The 21210-nt window shown below is 37.8% G+C and overlaps 1 protein-coding gene across 8 annotated transcripts in view; it reads right to left on the minus strand.

Moving 5' to 3' along the window:
- PPFIA2 (PTPRF interacting protein alpha 2) overlaps positions 1-21210 on the minus strand; it is a 355402-nt gene that overhangs the window by 163791 nt on the left and 170401 nt on the right. For 5 of the 8 annotated variants that reach the window (XM_054832748.1, XM_054832758.1, XM_054832803.1 and 2 more), the window contains one exon: positions 8075-8137. The exons of the other annotated variants lie outside the window; for them this stretch is intronic. In XM_054832748.1, coding sequence (XP_054688723.1) covers positions 8075-8137 — 63 coding nt within the window. The remainder of the gene's footprint in view (positions 1-8074; positions 8138-21210) is intronic. 8 annotated transcript variants of the gene reach the window in all.

A 21210-nucleotide genomic window follows, 5' to 3' on the forward strand; every position in this document is an offset into this window, starting at 1 on the left:
AACTGAAAGTATCTAGGAGTATCACCATTATTTAGAAAAAAATTTCCTATGCATTAAATCTCTGTCATGGAATGATTTCCTCCCATCTGTTTTCTGGTAGTAGGACTAAGATTTTTCTCAGTAATAATACAGAGGCAAAATGTTACCAAACCAATGAAAATCTGCTCTTATCCTCAAAGAACATTTTCATATGCATCGATTTCCTTTAAAAGTCAGGCAAAGCATAGCTCTTTCCAAATCTAGATCTTCCTTCTGTGGCTTGAAAGCCTCCTTACTTAAGATGTGTCTCAGAAGCAGGGAGGGGGGGAACAAAAAAGAAAAAAGAAAAAAAAAAGAGTGAAAACCAGTGGGGAGGTCTAGAAGAAAACAGAAAATGCAAGGTAAGTTCTTCTGTTCTTTTCAGTTCCTTTCTTGAAAGCACATGGAAGCTGGTTTGAGATGTGACATGAGCTGAAGAGGGAGAAAACCTCTGGTGATGGACTTTTCTCCATGTGCTCTTGCAGATGGTGGCTCATAAAGGAGTCTGAAAGCTGGGCATTTTCATCTCAGTTACTAGATGGACACGGGCAGTGCTCACCCCAGTGCGTAGATCTGCGTGTGCGAGGCAGGCTCAGAGCACAGCTACACAAGCAGCAGGGGGGCTGCAGGGCAGACCCTGTAAGGAGAGGCCGGGGCTGCCCCGTGCCGGACACAGCCGGTTCCAGCCGGCTCCAACCCACCCCTGCAGGGCAGAGCTGAGCCCCGCAGCCAAGGTGGGGGCACTTCTGGGAAAGTGTATGTGAGATAGGGTAAAAAAATGCCACATGGGCAAAGGAGGAGGGAAAGAAAATCGATTGAGAAACCACAGTGTGGACACCAAGGTCAGAGAAGGAAGAGGAGGAGGAGAACCTCCAGGCACTGGAGCACACATCCACACTGCAGCCCATGGAGGACCCCATGCCACAGGAGAGGAAAGTGTGAGGAAGAAGGAGCAGCGGGGAGGAGCTGTTATGGCCTGACCTCAACCCCCATTCCCCATCCCCCTGCGCCACTCGGGGCGGGGGGTGGAGGAGTTGGGAGTGAAGGGGTGAAGTTGAAGCTGGGAAAAAGTGTGGGGGTATGTGGGAGGTGTCATTGTGGGGTTTTGTCTTTTTTTCTCACCATCCAAATCTATTTTAATTGACAATACATTAAACTAATTTTCCCCAAGTCGAGTCTGTTTTGTCCATGTGGTAACCAGTATGTGATCTGCCCATCTTTATCTCGACCTATGAGCGTTCTCATCCTTTCTTGTCCCCCTGTCCTGTTGAGGAGTGAGGAAGCAGCCAGGTGGGTGTCAGCCCATGTGGGCCACAGCGAGGAATGCCGAGCTTAAGGGTCCTGGGTATTTCATTGCAGTGGATCTGCTCAGGAAAGCTGTCTAGTAAAATCTAATTTCTGTGAACCCAGGCAAGATTTTTTTTTTTTTTTTCATATAAACCTCTTCATCGTGATAGTGATGTACTGATTTTAAAGTTGTTTCCTCTCACAGGATGAAACAGATAAGCACCTATAAATTGGCATACTGTAGTTGAAAACAGAGCTAACCATGTGGTACTGTGTCCATTCCTAGTGCATATATAAAAATTCATGTGGAAAAATTTAGATGTCAGCTGAGCATTGTTCCTTGCAAACCCCTTGCTAATGCTGCTACAACTCCTAAAAATGCCTGATTTCCATTCGGCAATTTTCAGTCTCTCAAATGAGTGGAATCAATGCATTGGGCCTGTGTCAGTCCAAATGCCATGGAAAAGTGTTAGAGTGCTTGCAAAGCTGTGCTGGGACACCGATGCTGTGCATGTAACAGCATTACCATGAGTGTGCAGCCACACACTTGAGGACCAGGACACCACGCTGTTGCTAAGACATACATTTGCCCGTGATACATCTCCCCAGTTGCAGCACATTGCTGCTATCTCTTTCTGCCTTAGGATTTAACACACTTGGCACAGCTGGTCAAGCAGCAGATCTGCCTGTCACCAGGTCTGGAGCAGAGGCAGAAATGTTGAGCTGCACAGTGAGATTTGCTGGCCCTGTGGCAGGGAAATGGGAGATGAGGGCCAAAATATTAGTGCCATGCTCAAAATACAGGGCTGCACAGTCATTGGCAGTGAGAATGAACTGGAACTGCTTTTCCGTCTGCAAGTTTATTTGTTAATGAAGCAATTTCTGAAGACTGAGCTATGGAGTTTGGGTAAATGCTTGAGAAGGGAAACCTCCCTACAATTTTTCTTCCTTCCATGCACAAAAATAAGACATCTGTGTGCCAGAAGGGTCTGAGGCTTGAAAGTGTCAGGTGACCACATAAAATGGGTTTGTAACTTCAAGAAGTAGGTCGCTATTTGGTAAATCCCTGAATCCTATGAAAATCCTATGTTGAAAAACAGCTTGAGAAGTTGAGCTGAAAGCTCAGGCATCTTTCACAGCAACCTGAGAAAGGTTGGAGGCTTGCAATTATGTTTAGGCTGACTTTTTGCTCCTATCTGTAGTAGTTCTGGATTAGTTTTTCCTCTCAATCTCAGAAATGTTCCCAGGATAGAAAAAATGATTTCTGCTTCAGTTCACCTGAGAATAAAGGCATTTGGCTTAAACTTAAGGAAAAAAACATGCTCAGCTTATTCACATGAACAAACTTGTGAAAACAAGCAGGATTTAATCTTTGATAGGAAAAAAGTATCTGGAAAGCATAGCAAGTAGAGTTCATTCTCATTTGGGAGAAAAATAAATACACTGGTATTTTAAGGTATCTGTGTATTACCAAAGCTTTCTCTCTCTCTCTCTCTCTCTCTCTCATTCTCTCCGCTCCCTACTCTAACCCTCCCAAAACACCTTTTGAAATAGTGTAAAGAATTAAGATTGCTGATGAATGAAACCCAGCCATTTTATAAGATGCTGTATAACAGCTGAATTTTATAAAATATAAGCAAATTGCTGTTTTCCTACAGAACTACTGTAGAAAATGCTCTATATCTTGTCTAAAGCTCTAAGATAATAAAAACCATTGATGTTAAAAATTTACACACATTAAGCTATGTAATTAATAATAACATCTACCCAAACAAAACTGCATGAATCACATATGCTGGAATTTAAAAACCCTTGCATTTTCAAATTACTCTGAAACTTGTGACAAGCTCTATGAAGAATTCCTGAAGGTATGTATCCCTTTAGACAGAATACATGTGGCTTTTCCATGAAAGAGCACTGGAACAGCTGATGGTGCAATAACAAAATGCATTGGTTTTGCACTTGACTAAGATTAAATAATTAGTTTTCTCTGCAGTTATATGCAGTGAAGTAAGTTTTCATTTATTATGTAGAGCAATTTCGTTTTAAAAAACCACAGACTTCCGTTCTGCTGTTTTGAATGAAGAAAACACAGCGTGTTTAATACCCGCCACCATTTTCTTTTCTATTTTGCTATTTACTTTTTTAGTGTGGACCTTAAAGAACTGTAAAAAAAAGTAGTATTTATACTGCCTTTTTGCAGAAGCTCAAGGTCATGCAACCACAGCAACTGGATCTGCATACAAATGTCCTGTCTTTGTTCCGCCCATGAGCTTGCAGTGTTTCCAGACATCAAGTAATGGCATTGAGATATAAAAGTATGATAGACTGTTCTGTCTAAACAACTCTATATCCATCAGTAATGTCCATCCAGGCATATTAGAACGCATGTATACTTTAAGAGTACTTAAGTACTTAATCTTAAGTACTAAGATTTCTTTTTATGAAGAAACAGTGTTTTCAAAGCATACAGCAATTGTAGTGGTTGTTTAAAGACTAATCTATAAAAGTGATACACATATATATATATAGATACAGTCAAGATTTGGGATATCTTGCATGAAAGACAGCAAACTTAGCAGTTAAGTGCCTCTTATTATCCCACAAAACAATACGTAAGAGAAGGGAATAAACTGCAATAGCATATTACTATTGTATATGATATCAATTTCTTCACTCAGCTTCTGTCATGTCAACAATTTATAATAATGAGAAACAGAAAACAGAAAATTTATGTGGGAATAAATGTAAATTGAGGCCTATAATGAAGACCGTGGAGGTGTAAACTTCATAGAGCAACAGCATGCAAATTTGATTTTTTTCATTTGTGGGAAATTGCCCACAAAATTGTACCTTGAAAATCATCATAATATCTGAGTTCTCAATTTTTAACATATTGCAGTTTCTTCCTGAGTTTCAGTTTTATCGTGAGCTTTGCAGTGTATTTCTATTAATCAAAATTATATACTATACACCCTTTATATTTAAAAACTTGCTTACGTTTGTTATTAATACCATTAAGAGATGTTCCTCAGGCTTAATAGGCCTTTTTTAATATTTTAGCATATATGTCTTATGAACAATCTATTCTATGTTTTCTGTACAGTTTTAGCATCTCAAACTCTGCTTCTACATGAGTACTTCTAGAAATATATTTTAGGACTCAGAAGAAGCCAGAAGAGCCAGAAAAGCCAAATCAAATTTATTGTGCCTTTTTTTGACTAAATAACTGAGTTTTATAATTAATTATAACTGTATAATTAATGCTATGTAATTAAAATGCTGAACCAGTGCAATATATACTGACTGAAAATGCTTTATGCTTCTGAGAGCATCCTCCACAGCTATCCCTTTTACAAAGGGTAGAAATACAGAGTTGTGCAATTCACAGTAATTACAAGAACCCAGAAAGCATTTCAGAATAATATGTAGCCCAATAATTGAAAAGTTACTATGCATTCAAACAGTTTCAGCTGTAGATTTGACAGCCTTAATGCCAGTTATTAAAACTGTGGTTCACACAGGTAATTGCGGGTTTGGAATTCAATGGAATAAAATAAATGATTTAATTAATTTTCTTTCTCATATATTACAAAGTGCATTAAGTTGCTCCTTTAGCAGTTTTTTTCTAATTAGCATAAGAACAATCAGTCATAATATAAAAGTGTACTTGTGAAAAAGTCTAAGGAGCCGGGTTTTATTCAGTAACGAATAGCTGCAAAAACAGTTTCCAATCATCAGGAAACTAGAGGATTTAGGAATGAAAAAACCACTTTGCAATTATTCATCAACTTTTGGATGATTCTTTTCAGTTACAGTATTTCTTTAAACTGAAGCTGGATCTGTTTTTGCAATTGTTCCAGTGCCACAGGAAGACCTTGTGCCAAGAGAAGTGCTCGTGCAGCAGAAGTGCCTTCCCTTCCTATCCTCCCCGCAAGATGCTGCGCGAAAGGGTGAGTGCAGATTTCCGCTCTTCGCTCTTGCTGAAGGCTTTGTGCATTTGGATGACATGTAGATTTTGGCAGGGTTTATATGCTGTCTCTGAACAGGATTCCTTTTATCTAACAGGACTTTTGGTCATTATTAATTCTAAATTCAAAAATCTGATAAAACTGCAAAAGAAATTTGAGGAATTAAAGTATAAAATATCATCTGCATAAGATAAACTTTCATAAAGAATTATATGGAAGTCTGAAACTGAACAAATACTGCATCTCCTTTTAAGAAGCTGATACTTTGTACCTATTTATAAAGTGAGAATCTAAAATTAGGCCTCATGACCACTTGACAATGACTCTGGGTATAAGTAAATAATACTGGCAAGACCTTGTTTCACACCCTTTGTGACTGAACTGTGTTATCGTCCCCTGGGGACGAAATAAACAATAGTTTTAAAAATGAAAGTTTTTACTTTAAGTGGGAACTAACTTTTTTATTAAAGACCATTTAAGAATTCTTTTTAGTTCATGGAGACATTGCAGAGGGAACTATTAAAGCCTAGTCTTTCAACTGAATTGCAAGATTTTTTCACTATTATCTACACAGGAATTGCATTTTTTTCCAAGTTTCAGCTTTGAGAATGGTCTTTAATGTCTAGGCTAAGCTATTCGCCTAATCTACTGCTTAAGTTAAGAGAAAAAGACCCCTCAGTGACAATCCATCCAAGCTATTTTAAGAGGGGATGATTCTTCAAATGGTATACCTTGTTTCCTTCATTGAAAGTGGCTGCATCATAGCTTAACTGAACGTCAGCCTTTTAGGAGGCTACAGTTTGGTGAGGTAATTCTTATCATAAACATCATCTCTAAATTGGAAAAACACAGAGTTTGTATTTCTTAATTTTAATTACTTATAAGCAAGGTATCTAAGACAAGATGGCATTTTAGGTCCTCTTTTTAGTCAACAGAGAGCCAACAGGTGAGACTGACTCCAGCCTCCACTGTCTCTAGAGGAGAGACAACAACATTAAATTCAACATTAGGCAGGAAAATCAGGAGATGAAGTTAGAAAAGCATTTAACAAATTCTAAATTTCATCCCCTTTCTTGTGGAGGTTGATATATTTCTTTTTGGAGAAAAAAAATCCTCACAGAAGTCCAAAGAGAAGGAACAAAATTAAAAATGTGGGATAATTAAGAACTGTAGTTTACAATGACAGCTCTTTTGATCTCTAAAGGCAAGAATAAGGATATTCTTGTTCAATGGCAGTTAATGAATTACTGATTTTAGTGGTAACAGATATAATCCAAAGAATAAAAGGTAACCACTTGAATTGTTGGTTTATTTTATTAAGAAAGGATCTATTTAGATCCTGACTTAACGTACTTTTCAAAAAAAAAAAAAAAAAAAAAGAAAACAAACTAAAAGACCCCAAACAACTTTGAAGTAATTGTATGGACTTCCAGAACTAAATCTGAAATCCTGCATTTTTCCATGCTTGCCAGTTCTGTCATATTATCATCTTTCATATTGCTATCTTCCATTAAAAATGGTACTACTTGCAGAATGAGACACTAAAATTGCCTTGGAGAAGTTAAAGTCATGTTGAAAATCCGCAAGAGATTGGACATTAATCATACATTATGTATTGAGGAAGCTTTTTTCCTCTGCATACAAGCAAGTCTGAAACTGGAATCAAACAGTACAAATCACAGCCAAGAATTTATAATATTGGTCCATTCAAGGAATGTATTCAGAAATCCATAATGATTCAGATAGTCAGATGCAGTATCTTCTAAGAATGCAGTGTAAAGAATTTCTCTATGTTCCCTTAAGAGCACAAACTTTCCAGAAAAAAAGATTATTTTAAGATGTTGAATTTTTTTTCCCAAACTGGGAGGACAAACTCACTTCTTGCCAATATTAAATGACAGTATTTTTCCTCTTAGCTATTAGCTATTTTAACTATATTCTGTGTGTACTTTGATCATTTGTTATATCTTAAAAGAACTTAATGTGATGGAAATGTTTATCCAGAATTCCTTCTGCTAGTTCCCCTATAAACATAATCTTCAGCTGAAAACAAAAATAATTATTAAACACATTACATTACATTACAAAAAATAGCTTCTATACAATGCAGAGCCACAGTCTTTTCTCAGTGGTACATCCCAAATTCTCATTAATGTTTCCCCATTAATGTATAAGAGTTCAATTTTGGACCAATGACTTTCCATTATCTGAATAGTTTTTGTAGAAAAAGATAAATGACCTATTATACTACAAGTGAATAATATGCTTTTGTTAACAAAATAGATTTCTTATTCTGCCTTTCACGAGCAATAGTAACTCCTCCCCTCTTCTATTTCAAGTCATGGGATATATTAGTTTAAGCAAGAAAAATGAAATTACCTTCCTTCTAAATTTAGTATTACACATCTTTGTATCAAAATCCAATTCAGAACAAGGTTAAGTAGAATAAATATAGCCTCTTGTTGCTTTCCTCCTTTTGCCTATTGCTGTGCTACTGATTTCAACTGACAGGAGCATTGAGCTAGGTGGGAAGCAAGGTAAATGCAGAAGGAGCTGTGAATATATTATCATTATCTTTATTTAGCTGCACCATCAAACCATATAGAAAAAAATGACAGTAATTCAGTAATTTTGATAGGCTGAGACCTCACTTGTAGTACAATATTCATTGACTCTGAAATATACAATGTGAAGTAATCCCAAAATGCACAAGGTTCTGTGGGCAACAAAATATCAAATTCACATAAGGAGGCTTTGCAATTAAATTACAAAAAAAATCCAAGATATTTTGAACATACATTAGGGCAGGATATGGTCCTTTGAATGTTATTCTCAATGCTCGTACCAGCAGCAACCGTCATCTGAAAAAGGGGGCAACAGAGATTCTGCTGAATGGAACAGAACTTTGTACAGTGCTAAAGTATATTTAAATTACACCATGCTAACAAGATGAATGCTATTATCATTCAAGCAAGTTGATCTAAGAGAACAAAAATGTGGCTCAACTGAAATTCACATAAAAAAATTGAAAGTATTGTTACATCTCCTGGCTCATGAGACGCTGAGAACAACTAAATAGAAAGTCACTTTGGTGTTCTGTACTGCGTTCACAGAAATAAACCCTGAAGCACTGTCATATAGTCAGATAACCATGGAGAAATAATCATAGCTCCATGGCTAACTTTAATCTGAGGTCTCTGCATAAAGCCAGAGGTTTACCTGTTTGTGAGGTTTGAAGAAAGTAGGATCTTCTCCGCCAAATTAAAATATCTTATAGAAAGAAATCAAAAGAAGTAAACCTATTAAATTATTAGGCAGAATTTACCTATTAAACTGATAATTTTTTCTTGCTGTCTCAGACTTCTCTGTTGCACCAAATAATCGTAAGAGTGGAAAAATAATAGGAAAAAACTTATGTGTGGATAAAAATCTGGAAGTCCCTTCAGCTATCTGAAGAATATATCTTAGCATTGAATGCTATTTTTCCTCCTTTTTCATGACTTTTTCACTTATTTTTGCAGAGCCCAACATAAAACATTCTTTATAAAGACCTCAACTAGTAGGCAATCTGACCAGTTGACATTTCTTCAGATAGCAATATCTACTTCAGAGGAAATTAACAACAGAAATTTTCAAAAAGTTCTAAAAGTACTTTTTAAACCTCTGGTTCAATCTATCCTGACTGCCATTTAAGAAACCAAAGCCAAAACCAAACAAAAAACAGTTCTGGACTAAACCCCTAAGCAATTTCTTTCCATTGTTGAGAGCATATGTAACAATACATACAATGTTCATGCTATTTATAGTTGAGCTTCATCATCTCTCAAAGTAAATACTGACCTAAGCTTTATATCTGTGACTGTTTACGAACTCAGTTCAGTAAACCTGGTATTCAGAACTGACAAAAAGACGTTATTTTTGGATTCAAGTATTTCTAATAACACAATATAAAATTTGGAAAATACAACATATTGCAAGATGTGTTTTATAATGACTTTACTATTATAATTTATGAGGAAGTTAAGCCTGACTGTATATTATTACTTACTTTTGCAGTAAACAAAAATGTGCACACTATCAATGCATTTAATAACAGCCACAGACATGTATCCATGTTCATCTATCTACAAACCACATATTGCCAATGAACTTCACATTGTGATTTGTAACAGTTTTTAAATATTGGAAAGAGTTTTAAATTTTCAATGTTTTAAAGAAGAATTATGCTATTAGTAGTACCAAAAAGACTAAATCTTGAATTTTAAGCAAAACTCTCCATGCATCCTGAAAGTTCTTAACTTGCTTCTGTCAGATTTCCCTTCTTTAGATTTACACCCTTAAATATTTGAAAACATTTTTATAATGCTTTTTTAATGTTTGTTTGTTTGTTTGTTTTTTAAAGGAGATTTCACTTCATACAAAGCAGTTACTTTTGAAAAGAACATTTCCATGCAAAGTAACTTCATGGTCAATTCATGTATCATGTTTAGATGGATCTTTAACACCACTGTTGCTCCAGAATTTTGTACGGAAAACACAGCCCACGTTATGTCAGCATGACACTATCTTAATTAAACAGTATCTCAGCACAAGAAAACATACACATTATAAACTTCTTCCTTTCATTATTTCAGTCTCACATGTCTTTATTTAATAATAGTTCAATGCTTATTGAATTTAATCTCAATGTTTATAAATATACAACTACTATGTTTACACATTTTTGCACATTTTTAATTATGTATGTCTCATATATGATGTTTTCTGATAATTTTGCACTTTTGTGTGAAAAGTTAGATCTACTGTATACTTTTGACTGCTGCATCTGAGCTCTGTTAACTAATTCATCTTTACTGTCCATCACTGTTAACAGCAATAATCTCTGAGTAACTTTAGCCTAATTTTTCAAATTATTTTGTAAACAGTTTTCCCCCTCTTTCCTCTTGTAAAACTGTGATTAAAGGCTTATTGATGAAAGGTATAAAATGAACAGTGTTCAATTCTAGCAGCTGATAGGTTTAAGGTCCACTATTTTGTCTCTTCAGGCCTGCTATCGGAAACTTTACATAAGTGAAAATCAGTGATCCCTGGTATTTCAATGCTGTAAGGCTATTTCCTTATAGCCTTACATATCTAACTGGACTCATAGTACTTAAAATATCAAGTGTAAGAGAAGAGAAATGAAAGAAAAATATTTAATAAAAAGTATAAAATTTATGCATTAATTCTAAAATTGTTTGTCTTCCAACTATGCATGTTAAGGCAATACATTGTATTGTCATGAAGATTTTACTGGCAATCATTTTAGATACAAAATCCATGAATGAGTTATGCAGTGTAAGTAATGCAGCAATTCCCATCTCATGCATGTTGATAAAATATTTATCCCATTGAGGAGTGCATCCAGTATTATAGCATCTACTTATTACTTTCTAGCCTAGTAACGATAACCTATTAGAATTAATATTCATGAAACTTTCTATTACAGTTTGGTCTTCCTCCTTGAGAAAATGCATAAGCATTAAAATTTATCAGAGGAGGAAACAGGGTCAACAGGGAGAGAAAATTCTTAAAATGAAGCTGTTGAACATGTATAAATTCTTGCTTGGGATGAGCACTTCAGCTACTATTTGCTGTGAACCACATGCATGGGGACAGATTCTCAAGCTGTATCCTAAATGATAGACCCAGAAATGTTTCCAGGCTCCTTCTCCTCTCTCTTTTGGATTCCCCCATACGAAAGCCTTGTATGAGGCTGTGGCACATCTGAAAATGTATCCCCTATGAAAAGCCCTCTAGGTACATAGACAGCCAAGCTACACCTCCTGGAGTTTCCAAGACAGCATCAGACAATAATCATGAATAATAGTCCACATATGCACCAAACTGGCCTGCATTTCACAGCTAGATGGAAATGGTGACAAAGGATACATGACACTACAGTTTCAAGCTTCTGTGGAAGCACTAAAATTAAACACAGTTTTAGCTAAATCTGTGAGTTAACCTACGAGAATCAGGTGAAAATTCATGAAGTCTAACATACATATTCCTGAGTTTACACCATGTAGCAACTGCATTTTTTTAACTGGTTAGTTACACCGGGCTTTCAAGTGATCTTGCTGTTCAGATCACATGAAACAAGACATATTTTCCTAAATACCAACATTGTTGTTGTTACAATCAAATCCTTCTTAGCAAGTCCCCACTCAAAGCTCTGGTAAAGCAGGAACTCCTGCTCTCAGTTATAATGTGAGCAGTACAGCACTAATTTCAAGGCCATGTCCAAAATAAGGAAATGGAATAAAAAAGGAAGTCAGGTTTTATAATCAGTGGTATCCAAAGCTGCTGACAAATTAAAATCTAATTTATTGATAGATTGAAGAGCCCTGTGCAGAATCTTCCCCAACTCTTTGACTTCTATAATGTAGGTATTTGACAGGTGGAACCTACTTACTAGAAAAATAATAATAATCCTGCTCTCAGAAATAAAAAAATTCTCTCTCAGAGCAATACCTGATGTTTCTTGACAAGAATTCTTGGTGACAAGTCTTATATCACTCACCACAGTCCAAAATTTTATTGAGATGGTTTAGTCTATTGAAAATTTTATTTACTCATATTAATTAGTGAAGATAGGCAACGTCAGAAAAGAACCATTTCTTCCCTTATGTGTCATCTCTTTTACGGGGGAGCTAAATGAGGTCATGCTTAGCAAGCTGTCGGAACAGTCATCAAGGTAAAAAGCCCCAAAGGAGTGGACCCGTTAGCTACTTTCTAAAGCGATTCCTGTAGAAAGTATTCTATTTGTTACTTTAGTAGTTGGAGAAAAAAAACAAAACAAAACCAAAAAGAACACTTCCATAATACATAGGTACAATATTTCAAGAAGTTTGCATTTCACTGCCTATTCTTTGCACTCAGACTAGGAAAGAGGCTTCAGCTAAGCCTATCCAGAAGTGAAGCCTGTTCCATGTAATATCCCCCACACCTTAAATGATTAGTTCAACGACCAGTACCTTCAACTCAAGTTGAAATCAGTTTAATCTATATTGCACTGATGCATACATGTACACAAATGTACACTAATGCAGAATCCATTGGTTTGGGTTTTGGGGGTTTTTTTAAGTGTGGGCTGGACTAGAAGTAATGCTACAAAACAAATATCCCCTGTTAAAATTGAAGACTGTAAGGTCATCATGGCATATCATGGTACATCACACCACAGATACAGCATATATGTGTGATATCTTTGATAGTATGAGTCTATTCTACTAACTTTGAGTTATCATGTGAATTCGCAGTAACAAAATATATTCTCAGATGCCATTCATATTGCCTGTTCTAAAGAGAAAGTGATATATCCAGATGTTGGCAAAAAGTACTTTAATAATCTCAGACGTATATTTAAAATTCACAGACAGACTACTGAATACCTATCAGTAACAATCATCCCACCAACGTGTTCTCGTTTATGGAAGACCATTTCAAAACATGACTGGACAGGACACTGATTATTCAATGGAAATGCATAGTTATCCCTGAAAAACGAGTTTGAGCTTTTATTAGATCATCTAAATTAAACAACAAAAAAAGTCACTGTGATTTATCATTTGTACTAGAAAACAATGTTAGATATTTCTTCAAAAAATTCAACAAACCCATCAACAATAATCTTTTCACTAAACCTAATGCTTTATATTGCCCCATCTTACTATCAGTTGCTCTTAGTATATCAAAGTTGTCTTCGCGAGGGACCTCTTATCTGAAGCTGTCAGTTGGTTCTGTGCAGAAAGTCATCTTTTATTGTTGAACTAAAATAGACATAATTTATTTTTCTTCCCCCATCTAAAAAAATCCTTTAATATAAGATCCTTGTTCTTTAATTATACTTTCTCATTCAGTTAACTATTCAGTTATGTGCAATAACATTGTAAATATGGGAAGTACATGAATGGTCCTAAATTATCAACTTAGTGCTTTTAACTCCACAGATACACAGATACAGATACAGTGTCCACACTCTGAAGTTAAGGAAATTAAAAGGAGTATCATTTGTGTGACCAGAATTGGTATGTCTGTGCATGTGTGTGTACACATAAATATATAATAAATTTGCATCTATAAAATGCAATATATACAAAGATGTATATAAGGATGGTTAGCATGAAGAAGAGAGAGCTCGGAGGAGACCTTATTGTGGCCTTTCAATACTTAAACGGGGCTGATAAGAAAGATGGGGACAGACTTTTTAGTAAGGTCTGTAGCGATATGACAAAGGGTAATGGGTTTAAACTAAAAGAGGGTAGATTTAGATTAGATATTAGGAAGAAATTCTTCACTGTGAGGGTGGTGAAGCACTGGAACAAGTTGCCCAGAGAGGTGGTAGATGCCCCATCCCTGGAAGTGTTCAAGGCCAGGTCAGATGGGGATCTGAGCAACCTGATCTTGTTGATACATAAATTAATAATTATTGTATGCTTGATGATGATAAGCTGCAGAAAAAAACTACAAAGAAATAACAAAAACCACCCTCTACAACCATCTATATCAACAGCAGCTCTCTGGTATGTACACTAACATGTACATACTTGACTTCGTACATGGGAGTATTCCCACTGAGCTACAGGGAACTTGCTGTCTCTGTAGAATTAAATCTACATGTAAAAATTTGCAAGATCTGGCCCTTAAACCCTAAAATGTAGAAACACATGGTGATACAAAGATACATTATTAAAAGACCATTTTAAAGAGATGGTAAGATTCATATTTATTTGTTTACCTGTATCACAGTGACTGAGCTGTCTAATTATTTTTTGATTTCATTTTAAAAATCTTTTGAGATGTGAATGCTGAAAATCAGCATAGTTAAAATAACTTCTTACATTTACACTATAAAATATTGATTTCAATGTATTGAACTTATGAGAAATTTATTATAGCAAATAAAGATTCGGAACAGTGATCAGAGAATCAGAGTTTGAGTTCATACAGCCATTAAAATAACTCAAGATCATGCCTCTGTGTTGTACCGAGGCACAGAGCTAATTCAGGCATATATTCCATCATTAAAAATTTAGTTAATAAAAAGTCTAGAAAGGAACTGTCTGAAGAGTTCTTAGTCAAAACTGAAAAATATTTCCTTGCCTAATTTTTAGAATTTCCTTCGCATAAAGTCTTTTCAAACTACAAGATTTTTTTTATTGCAAGTGTAGAAAACAAAGGACATGCTCCTTTGATACCATGTAAAAATATGAAAGTGTAAGAACATGTTGGAATGTTATGCTAATTGCTTTTCAAACTAGGTCTGTGGAAATCGTGCTGACTGCTCTTTTGCTCTAACGAAGCACAAAGAGTCTGATATTTACATTCCACGTCCAGTTCCAAGTCATTTTATCAATGACTAAAGGAAGGAAGGAAAGAAGGAAGGAAGGAAGGAAGGAAAAGAAAATGAAAGAAAACCAAACCGAACCAAACCAACCCACCAGCTGACTACACCTACAGTGCTTTCCTGCACTCCCTGAAACCCTGCTCCTCTCATGACCCAGCTGCCAGAGCGGTCCCCAGCGTACAGTAATAATCTTTTTTGTCACCGAAGCCCAGGCTGTGGGGAAGGCAGATCCAGCAGTTCCCATGTGTCTGCATACTGCCCTGCAATAAGACAAGTGTCATTTAGGAAGGCATGTTAAGAACGCTGCTAAACTGTGCACAGGGTCCCAGGAGATCAGACCTCTGACAGATCCAGGTTAGATAGAGCTTGAGCCCACCTGAGGAGCCTGTACAGTTTTCAAAAACCTCACAGATCTTGTGGGAGAAAGAAATCTCAAAAACAAGACATGGGCCATAGGGACTATCAGAGCTTTCTCAAAGGCAAAATGAAGCCAAAATTCTGAAAACATGTTCAAAATACAGTGAATAATACTTGCTCTAATTTGAAAATTTTACTTCTTGTAGTCTCATTCTTACTGTATGACTACAGCAGGCAGCAAAGCCAAAAGAATACCTAAATCATTTTCAGCAACAGCATACAACTTTGCTTGTCCCACAAAAGTCAGGTGAAGCCTATTCAAAGGCTGTTCCTGTTCCAGTCCTCAGATCTCTACGTAGGGAAAAAAATAGGAGACAGAATCAGTTTTATTGTGTAGTAATATTTCCCTCATTTCCCTGAATGCATGTGCCAGCTTGTCAAGTTTCCTGCAGAGGGACAATTTGCCCTCTAATCTCCTGGAAGCAGGATGAGGCAGGAGAAAATGTGCCCTTGGCTGAGTGCAGAACGCAGCGCCTTCTTGCGATCCTGAGAGATATTCTGCTCTGCCTGGGCTATGGACTCTGGGACATGCCTATTTGGTACGAGTGTGAGCAAACAAAAAGGAGCAGCCGGTAGGAACCCCCCATGTACATTAGGGAGGCCCAGAAGGGTATACCTCAACTCTCGGTTTACAAGTGCAAGGAGAAGATAGTAAGGGATAAAGCACAGAAGCCTTCATTCAGGCTTGTGATCATGTCGATCTCCTCAGTGCTCATTTTTCATGTCCTTATCAGGGTACTTTAGGCTGCAAACAGGATTCATGTTCTCAACAGTGTTTTTACATCATTTATTATGTATATTTTTTCAGGAAAAATATAGCATAAAGGCTAAATTTCTTTTTTTTTTTCTTTTTGTAATTTTCCAGCAGCAGAACAACTAAAAATAAATCTCACAGTATGAATGTGTGTAATAACGATGAAAAGCTTGAAAGACAGTCTTGAGGAATTTTGCAACTAAGCATTCCCACTAGGTAAGACGTGAATGTCTTTTTCCCTGAAGGAGCCAATCAATGTTTGTACTTTTGATTTAAGCACCATGTTATCTGGCTTCATGACTAGATAAGTGTTCGTATGATGGGAAAACCATAAAAAAATTCCCACCACTATAAATTCTCAAATATCAGCACTGAGGACAAGTTAATTCTATTTTAAAAGAAGAGATTCATGGTTTGCTATTTTTGGCTTGTGTATTTACTTAGGAAAGTACAAGTTAGATAGGATACTCTTTATAGGCACTTAACACGTGTTTATCATTTAACTGTACATACATATACATAAAAGAATTTGTGCTGTGCCTAATCAGTTGAAATATCCTCACCACGCCAAATCGTCAGAATGTAGACTGAATTATTTTGACCAACTGCAAAGTGGTCCTTCAGTAGCATTCTCAAGATAAGTCTGTCTGGAAATTGTAATCATAGATAGCTAAGCTTCCGTGATGGTTTATCCTTCATACCCTTCATATTCAAAAAATAGCCATTACAGTATAAAAACCCAACTTGTATTAATTCAAAGTTTCCTACATCTGTCTGGGAACTTCCTACTGTACCCCCTCTGCAAGTCATTGCCTGCTTTGTCTCATGTGAGCTCGTACCGTCTACGCTATGTGGGTTTATGAATTCCCAATATGCCAGACTTCAAATGTAGACCAACAACTCCTTCTGGGAAAAGTAAGAGAAGGCATATGAGGTAATAAGGAGAAGTTCTTTCTTCAGACAGTGGAGTGAAAAACTACTTTTTTACTCCTTTTACAAAGGAAAAGGAACATCATGTCTTCCCTGAACTCAGTCCCATGATGCAGGATGAAAAAGAAATGACTTGACACGGTCCTTCCCCTGCGGCCAGGGATGCCAGTCATGAAGCAGTGGCTGTACCCCCACCACACTGCTGTGTTCAGCGCAGCTGTGTCACGAGACCTGTACGAAACCTAGAGAGAGTTAGTTCAGAAAACTGCTTCAGCCACTACAGGGACAAAGCAAGGGTGAGGTTGACTTTGACTCCGCATCCTCCATCCCAGACTCTGCAACACAGCTCAGGGAGGGGGGATATAGGAAACGCCACATTTAACACTTCTTGGATGGTTCATTAAATTTTAAGGATGAAGGATGTGAATGCACAGCAAAACATAACAACCTTGCACAAATCGAGTGTATAACTGAAAGTTGTCTTGGTATAGCTTTGAAATGTACGATTACCAACATCTCAGACAACAAGCTTCAATCTTAGATATCAGCACATCATTGGTAATTTCTACCAAGATAGAGATTTTTGAACATTATCTGAGAAAATACTATATGAAAAGGCTTTTAAAGAACATATACTTTCTTCCCTCTCCTCACCTTTGATTTAAATATGTTTCGGAAAGGTATCCACAACAAAGACATGCCCTTTGGCATTTGGTTATGTAGTGATTAAGAGAATTTATTTCTGCTCTATCTTTCTTTGGAGAATAGAAAAATCTATGTTTTTAAAACTATAGAGTTGGAGAAAGTTAAAGAGGAAAATAAAAAGTACATAAAAACACTCTCTCTCTTGTCTGATGATGCAGGAGGAAGGAGGTTTTTTTGATTAAAGCTCTGCCAATTCTAATTCCAGCAACAACAGGTCTGCTGAGTTAATCAGTGCAAATCCTAGACCCCACAAAAAGAATTTCATATTCTATTTTTATACAAGTACCACTTTTATAACTATAATTCTACAGCCTAGTAAATATGGCTAACACTGTTGCACATTGATTTTTCTCACAGCCTGTCCCCTCAGAGAAAAACATGTACAGATACATAGGTATCTGCAGTCTGCAAAGTGTTTTGGTAGAACTGTTTTTAGTTTGGTGGTTTGTCTTAAATGTTTATCTTCTAGAGAAGACATTGCTGAAAAAATCCAGCTTGCTCTTGAAGATACAAGTGGGACAGGCATATGATAGAGCTAATTCCTGGGGGATTTAATGCTACTCTGTTGGACCAGCTTCCAAGCCATCTGGCTCTCTCCCTCCCTATCCCACTGATGACTGCCACAACATTCTGCAGGTCTTGAATAGGTGAGGGCCATCACATGCATTCCTGCTGTCTTACAGCAATTATTATTGAAAGTAATGTATATTATAACTTGCCACCATGTTTGCTAGGCACTGTGCAAGTATAGCTTTGAGAATTTTTCTGCTCTGAAAAAAGGCAGAAGGGAACATTTCATGTGTGTATAAACAATGTATGCTTGGAATTCATGTGCATTGGTTGGATGCACTTTGCTGGTTTTGCTTTATTTGCTTTTCCTGGTCAGTATAGAAGCCTAAGTCACAGACTTCAGCAGCAGTATTCTTCTTTGTTTTTAAAGACCATCCGCTCAGTCCTTTGACATACCAAAAGACATCCAAATACCAAACAAATACACAGCAGTGCAGTGATACATTCGTGATTTACACACAGTTTGAGGAACTGAGGCTGCTTATGATGCTGCCAAGCAGCAGCAAAGACAAATTAACAAGACTTTGTGGTCTTTTACTCAGCTGTCCATAACCCTTTGGGCATCAGCCAGATGTCAGAAATCAGTTCAGCTTCACATTAATATCATTTGAAAAAGCTATGAGCAGTGGCAGATGCAGGCAGTGAAACTGCACCTTGGAAAGACAGCCCAAAGGTAGAGGATATCAGTGGAGGGGAGGTGGAGGCAATTACACTGAAATTAGCAAAGAAGCTGTGAGTGAGGAAGAGGCAAAACAGAAGCCTCTTTTTTACTATCTCATGAAAAAAATATGAAAAATAGTATATTATATCTATGTGATTGAAAACAAAAGATTATTTGCATTAGCCCTCAGATACAGTTCAATCTCTTGTATTGCTCCAGGGCAGGAAATAATGTGTTCAACCACAGAGTCTAAGAGTTAAAAAAACCCAAACCCAAAAAACCTACACCATCAAAATAAACCCAAAATTTATATGACCAATGTCAGGATCTATTTTAGGATGAAATGCACATAAAACTGGTTATTCCGCTCCATTAACTATAGCTCAAATGTAGATTTCTACATTTGGTAACTTGGGTAGGTAGGAGAGGGAGTTTACCCAGTCTTTCCAGAAAAGTTTTTATGAAAAGCATTATTAAGAAGATGTCCTGGTTTCAGGTGGGATAGAGTTAATTTTCTTCCTAGCAGCTGGTGTAGTGCTGTGTTTTGGATTTAGGATGAGAATAATGTTGATAACATGCTGATGTTTTGAGTTGTTGCTAAGCAGGCAAGGACTTTCCAGCTTCTCATACTGCCCTGCCAACGAGAAGGTGGGGGGTGCCCAAGAAGCTGGGAGGGGGGCATGGCCAGGACAGCTGACCCAAACTGGCCAGAGGGATATTCCATATCACATGATGTCATTATGCTCAGTATATAACTGGGGGGTGGGCTGGGAGGTGGGGTGGCTTGAGAACTAGCTGAGTATTGTCCTCGGTTGGTAAGCAGTTGTGCTGTGCATCACTTGTTTTGTAGATTCTTCTATTATTATTATTATTATTATTATTATTACTGTTATTATTATCATCTTCATCGTTATCATCCTCCTCCTCCTCTTTCTCCTCCTCCTCCTCCTTCTCCTTTTCTGTCCTATTAAACTGACTTCATCTCAACCCAGAAGTTTCTTTTTTTTTTTTTTTCTTTTCGATTCTCTCCCCCATCCCACTGGTGAAGCGAGGGAATGGCTGCGTGGTTATTTTAGCTGCCTGCTTACCACGACAGAAGAGCACATTCAAAGATGAAATGAAATTATAAACGTAAAGGACAGAACTGGAACAATTCTGATTTAAATTAAATATGAAACTTTGCAGGTGAAGACCAGCAAACTGAGGATTCTCTATCTTTGTGTATTCAAACAGTATTTTTATTCACAAAAGCTTTTTAAAACTCTTTTTCAACTGTCATTTTTGACACTGGTTTATAACTCAACACTGTACTGACTGAAAGCCCAAATCTAAAATACTCCAAGAAAAAAAATAAGCTTCAGGAACTTTTCTTTAAGTAGTTTATTTTCTCCATGTGCAATATTCCCTTCAGCTGCTTGAAGTATAAATCAGATCAAATTTCCTAACAGAATATGCTGGAAGAGCTATGTGTTGGGTTTGCGTGGCAAGGTTTTGGTAGTGTGTGGGGGGCTACAGGGGTGGCTTCTGTGAGAAGCTGCTAGAAGCTTCCCCTGTGTCTGACAGAACCAATGCCAGCCAGCTCCAAAACGGACCCGCCACTGGCCAAGGCCAAGCCAATCAGCACCTCTGTGATAACATATTTAAGAAGGAAAACAAAACAGTTGGGGGAAGCTTTTGCAGCCGGAGAGAGGAGTGAGAAGATGTAAGAAACTCTGCAGACACCAAGGTCAGTGCAGAAGGAGGGGCAGGAGGTGCTCCAGGTGCCGGAGCAGAGATCCCCCTGCAGCCCGTGGTGAAGACCATGGTGAAGCAGGCTGTCCCCCTGCAGCCCATGGAGGAAGGATGAGGGGGTGTAGAGATTCCACCTGCAGCCCATGGAGGACCCCACGCCGGAGCAGGTGGAGGCACCTGAAGGAGGCTGTGGCCTGTGGGAAGCCCACGCTGGAGCAAGCTCCTGGTAGGACATGTGGACCCTTGGAGGGAGGAGCCCACGCCAGAGCAGGTTTGCTGGCAGGACTTGTGACCCCGTGGGGGATCCCACGCTGGAGCAGTTTGCTCCTGAAGGTCTGCACCCCATGGAAGAGACCACGCTGGAGCAGTTTGTGAAGGACTGTAGCCCGTGGGAGGGACTCCATGTTGGAGCAGGGGAATGATGAGAGGAGTCCTCCCCCTGAGGATGAAGAAGCGGCAGAAACACCGTGTGCTGAACTGACCGTAACCCCCATTCCCCGTCCCCCTGTGCTGCTGAGAGGGGAGGAGGTTGAAGCCAGGAGTGAAGTTGAGCCCGGGAAGATGGGAGGGGTGAGGGGACGTGTTTTGAGATTTGATTTTATTTCTCGTTCCTCTACTCTGTTTGGTTAGTAATAAATTAGATGAATTCCCTCTCTAAGTTCAGTCTGTTTTTGCTGGAGACGATAATTAGTGAGTGATCTCTCCCTGTCCTTACCTCGACCCAAGTCTTTTGTTATACTTCTCCCCATCACGCTGGGGGAGGGGTGAACGAGCGGCC

The sequence above is a fragment of the Grus americana genome, chromosome 1 (assembly GCF_028858705.1).
Source record: "Grus americana isolate bGruAme1 chromosome 1, bGruAme1.mat, whole genome shotgun sequence".
Lineage (NCBI taxonomy): Eukaryota > Metazoa > Chordata > Aves > Gruiformes > Gruidae > Grus > Grus americana.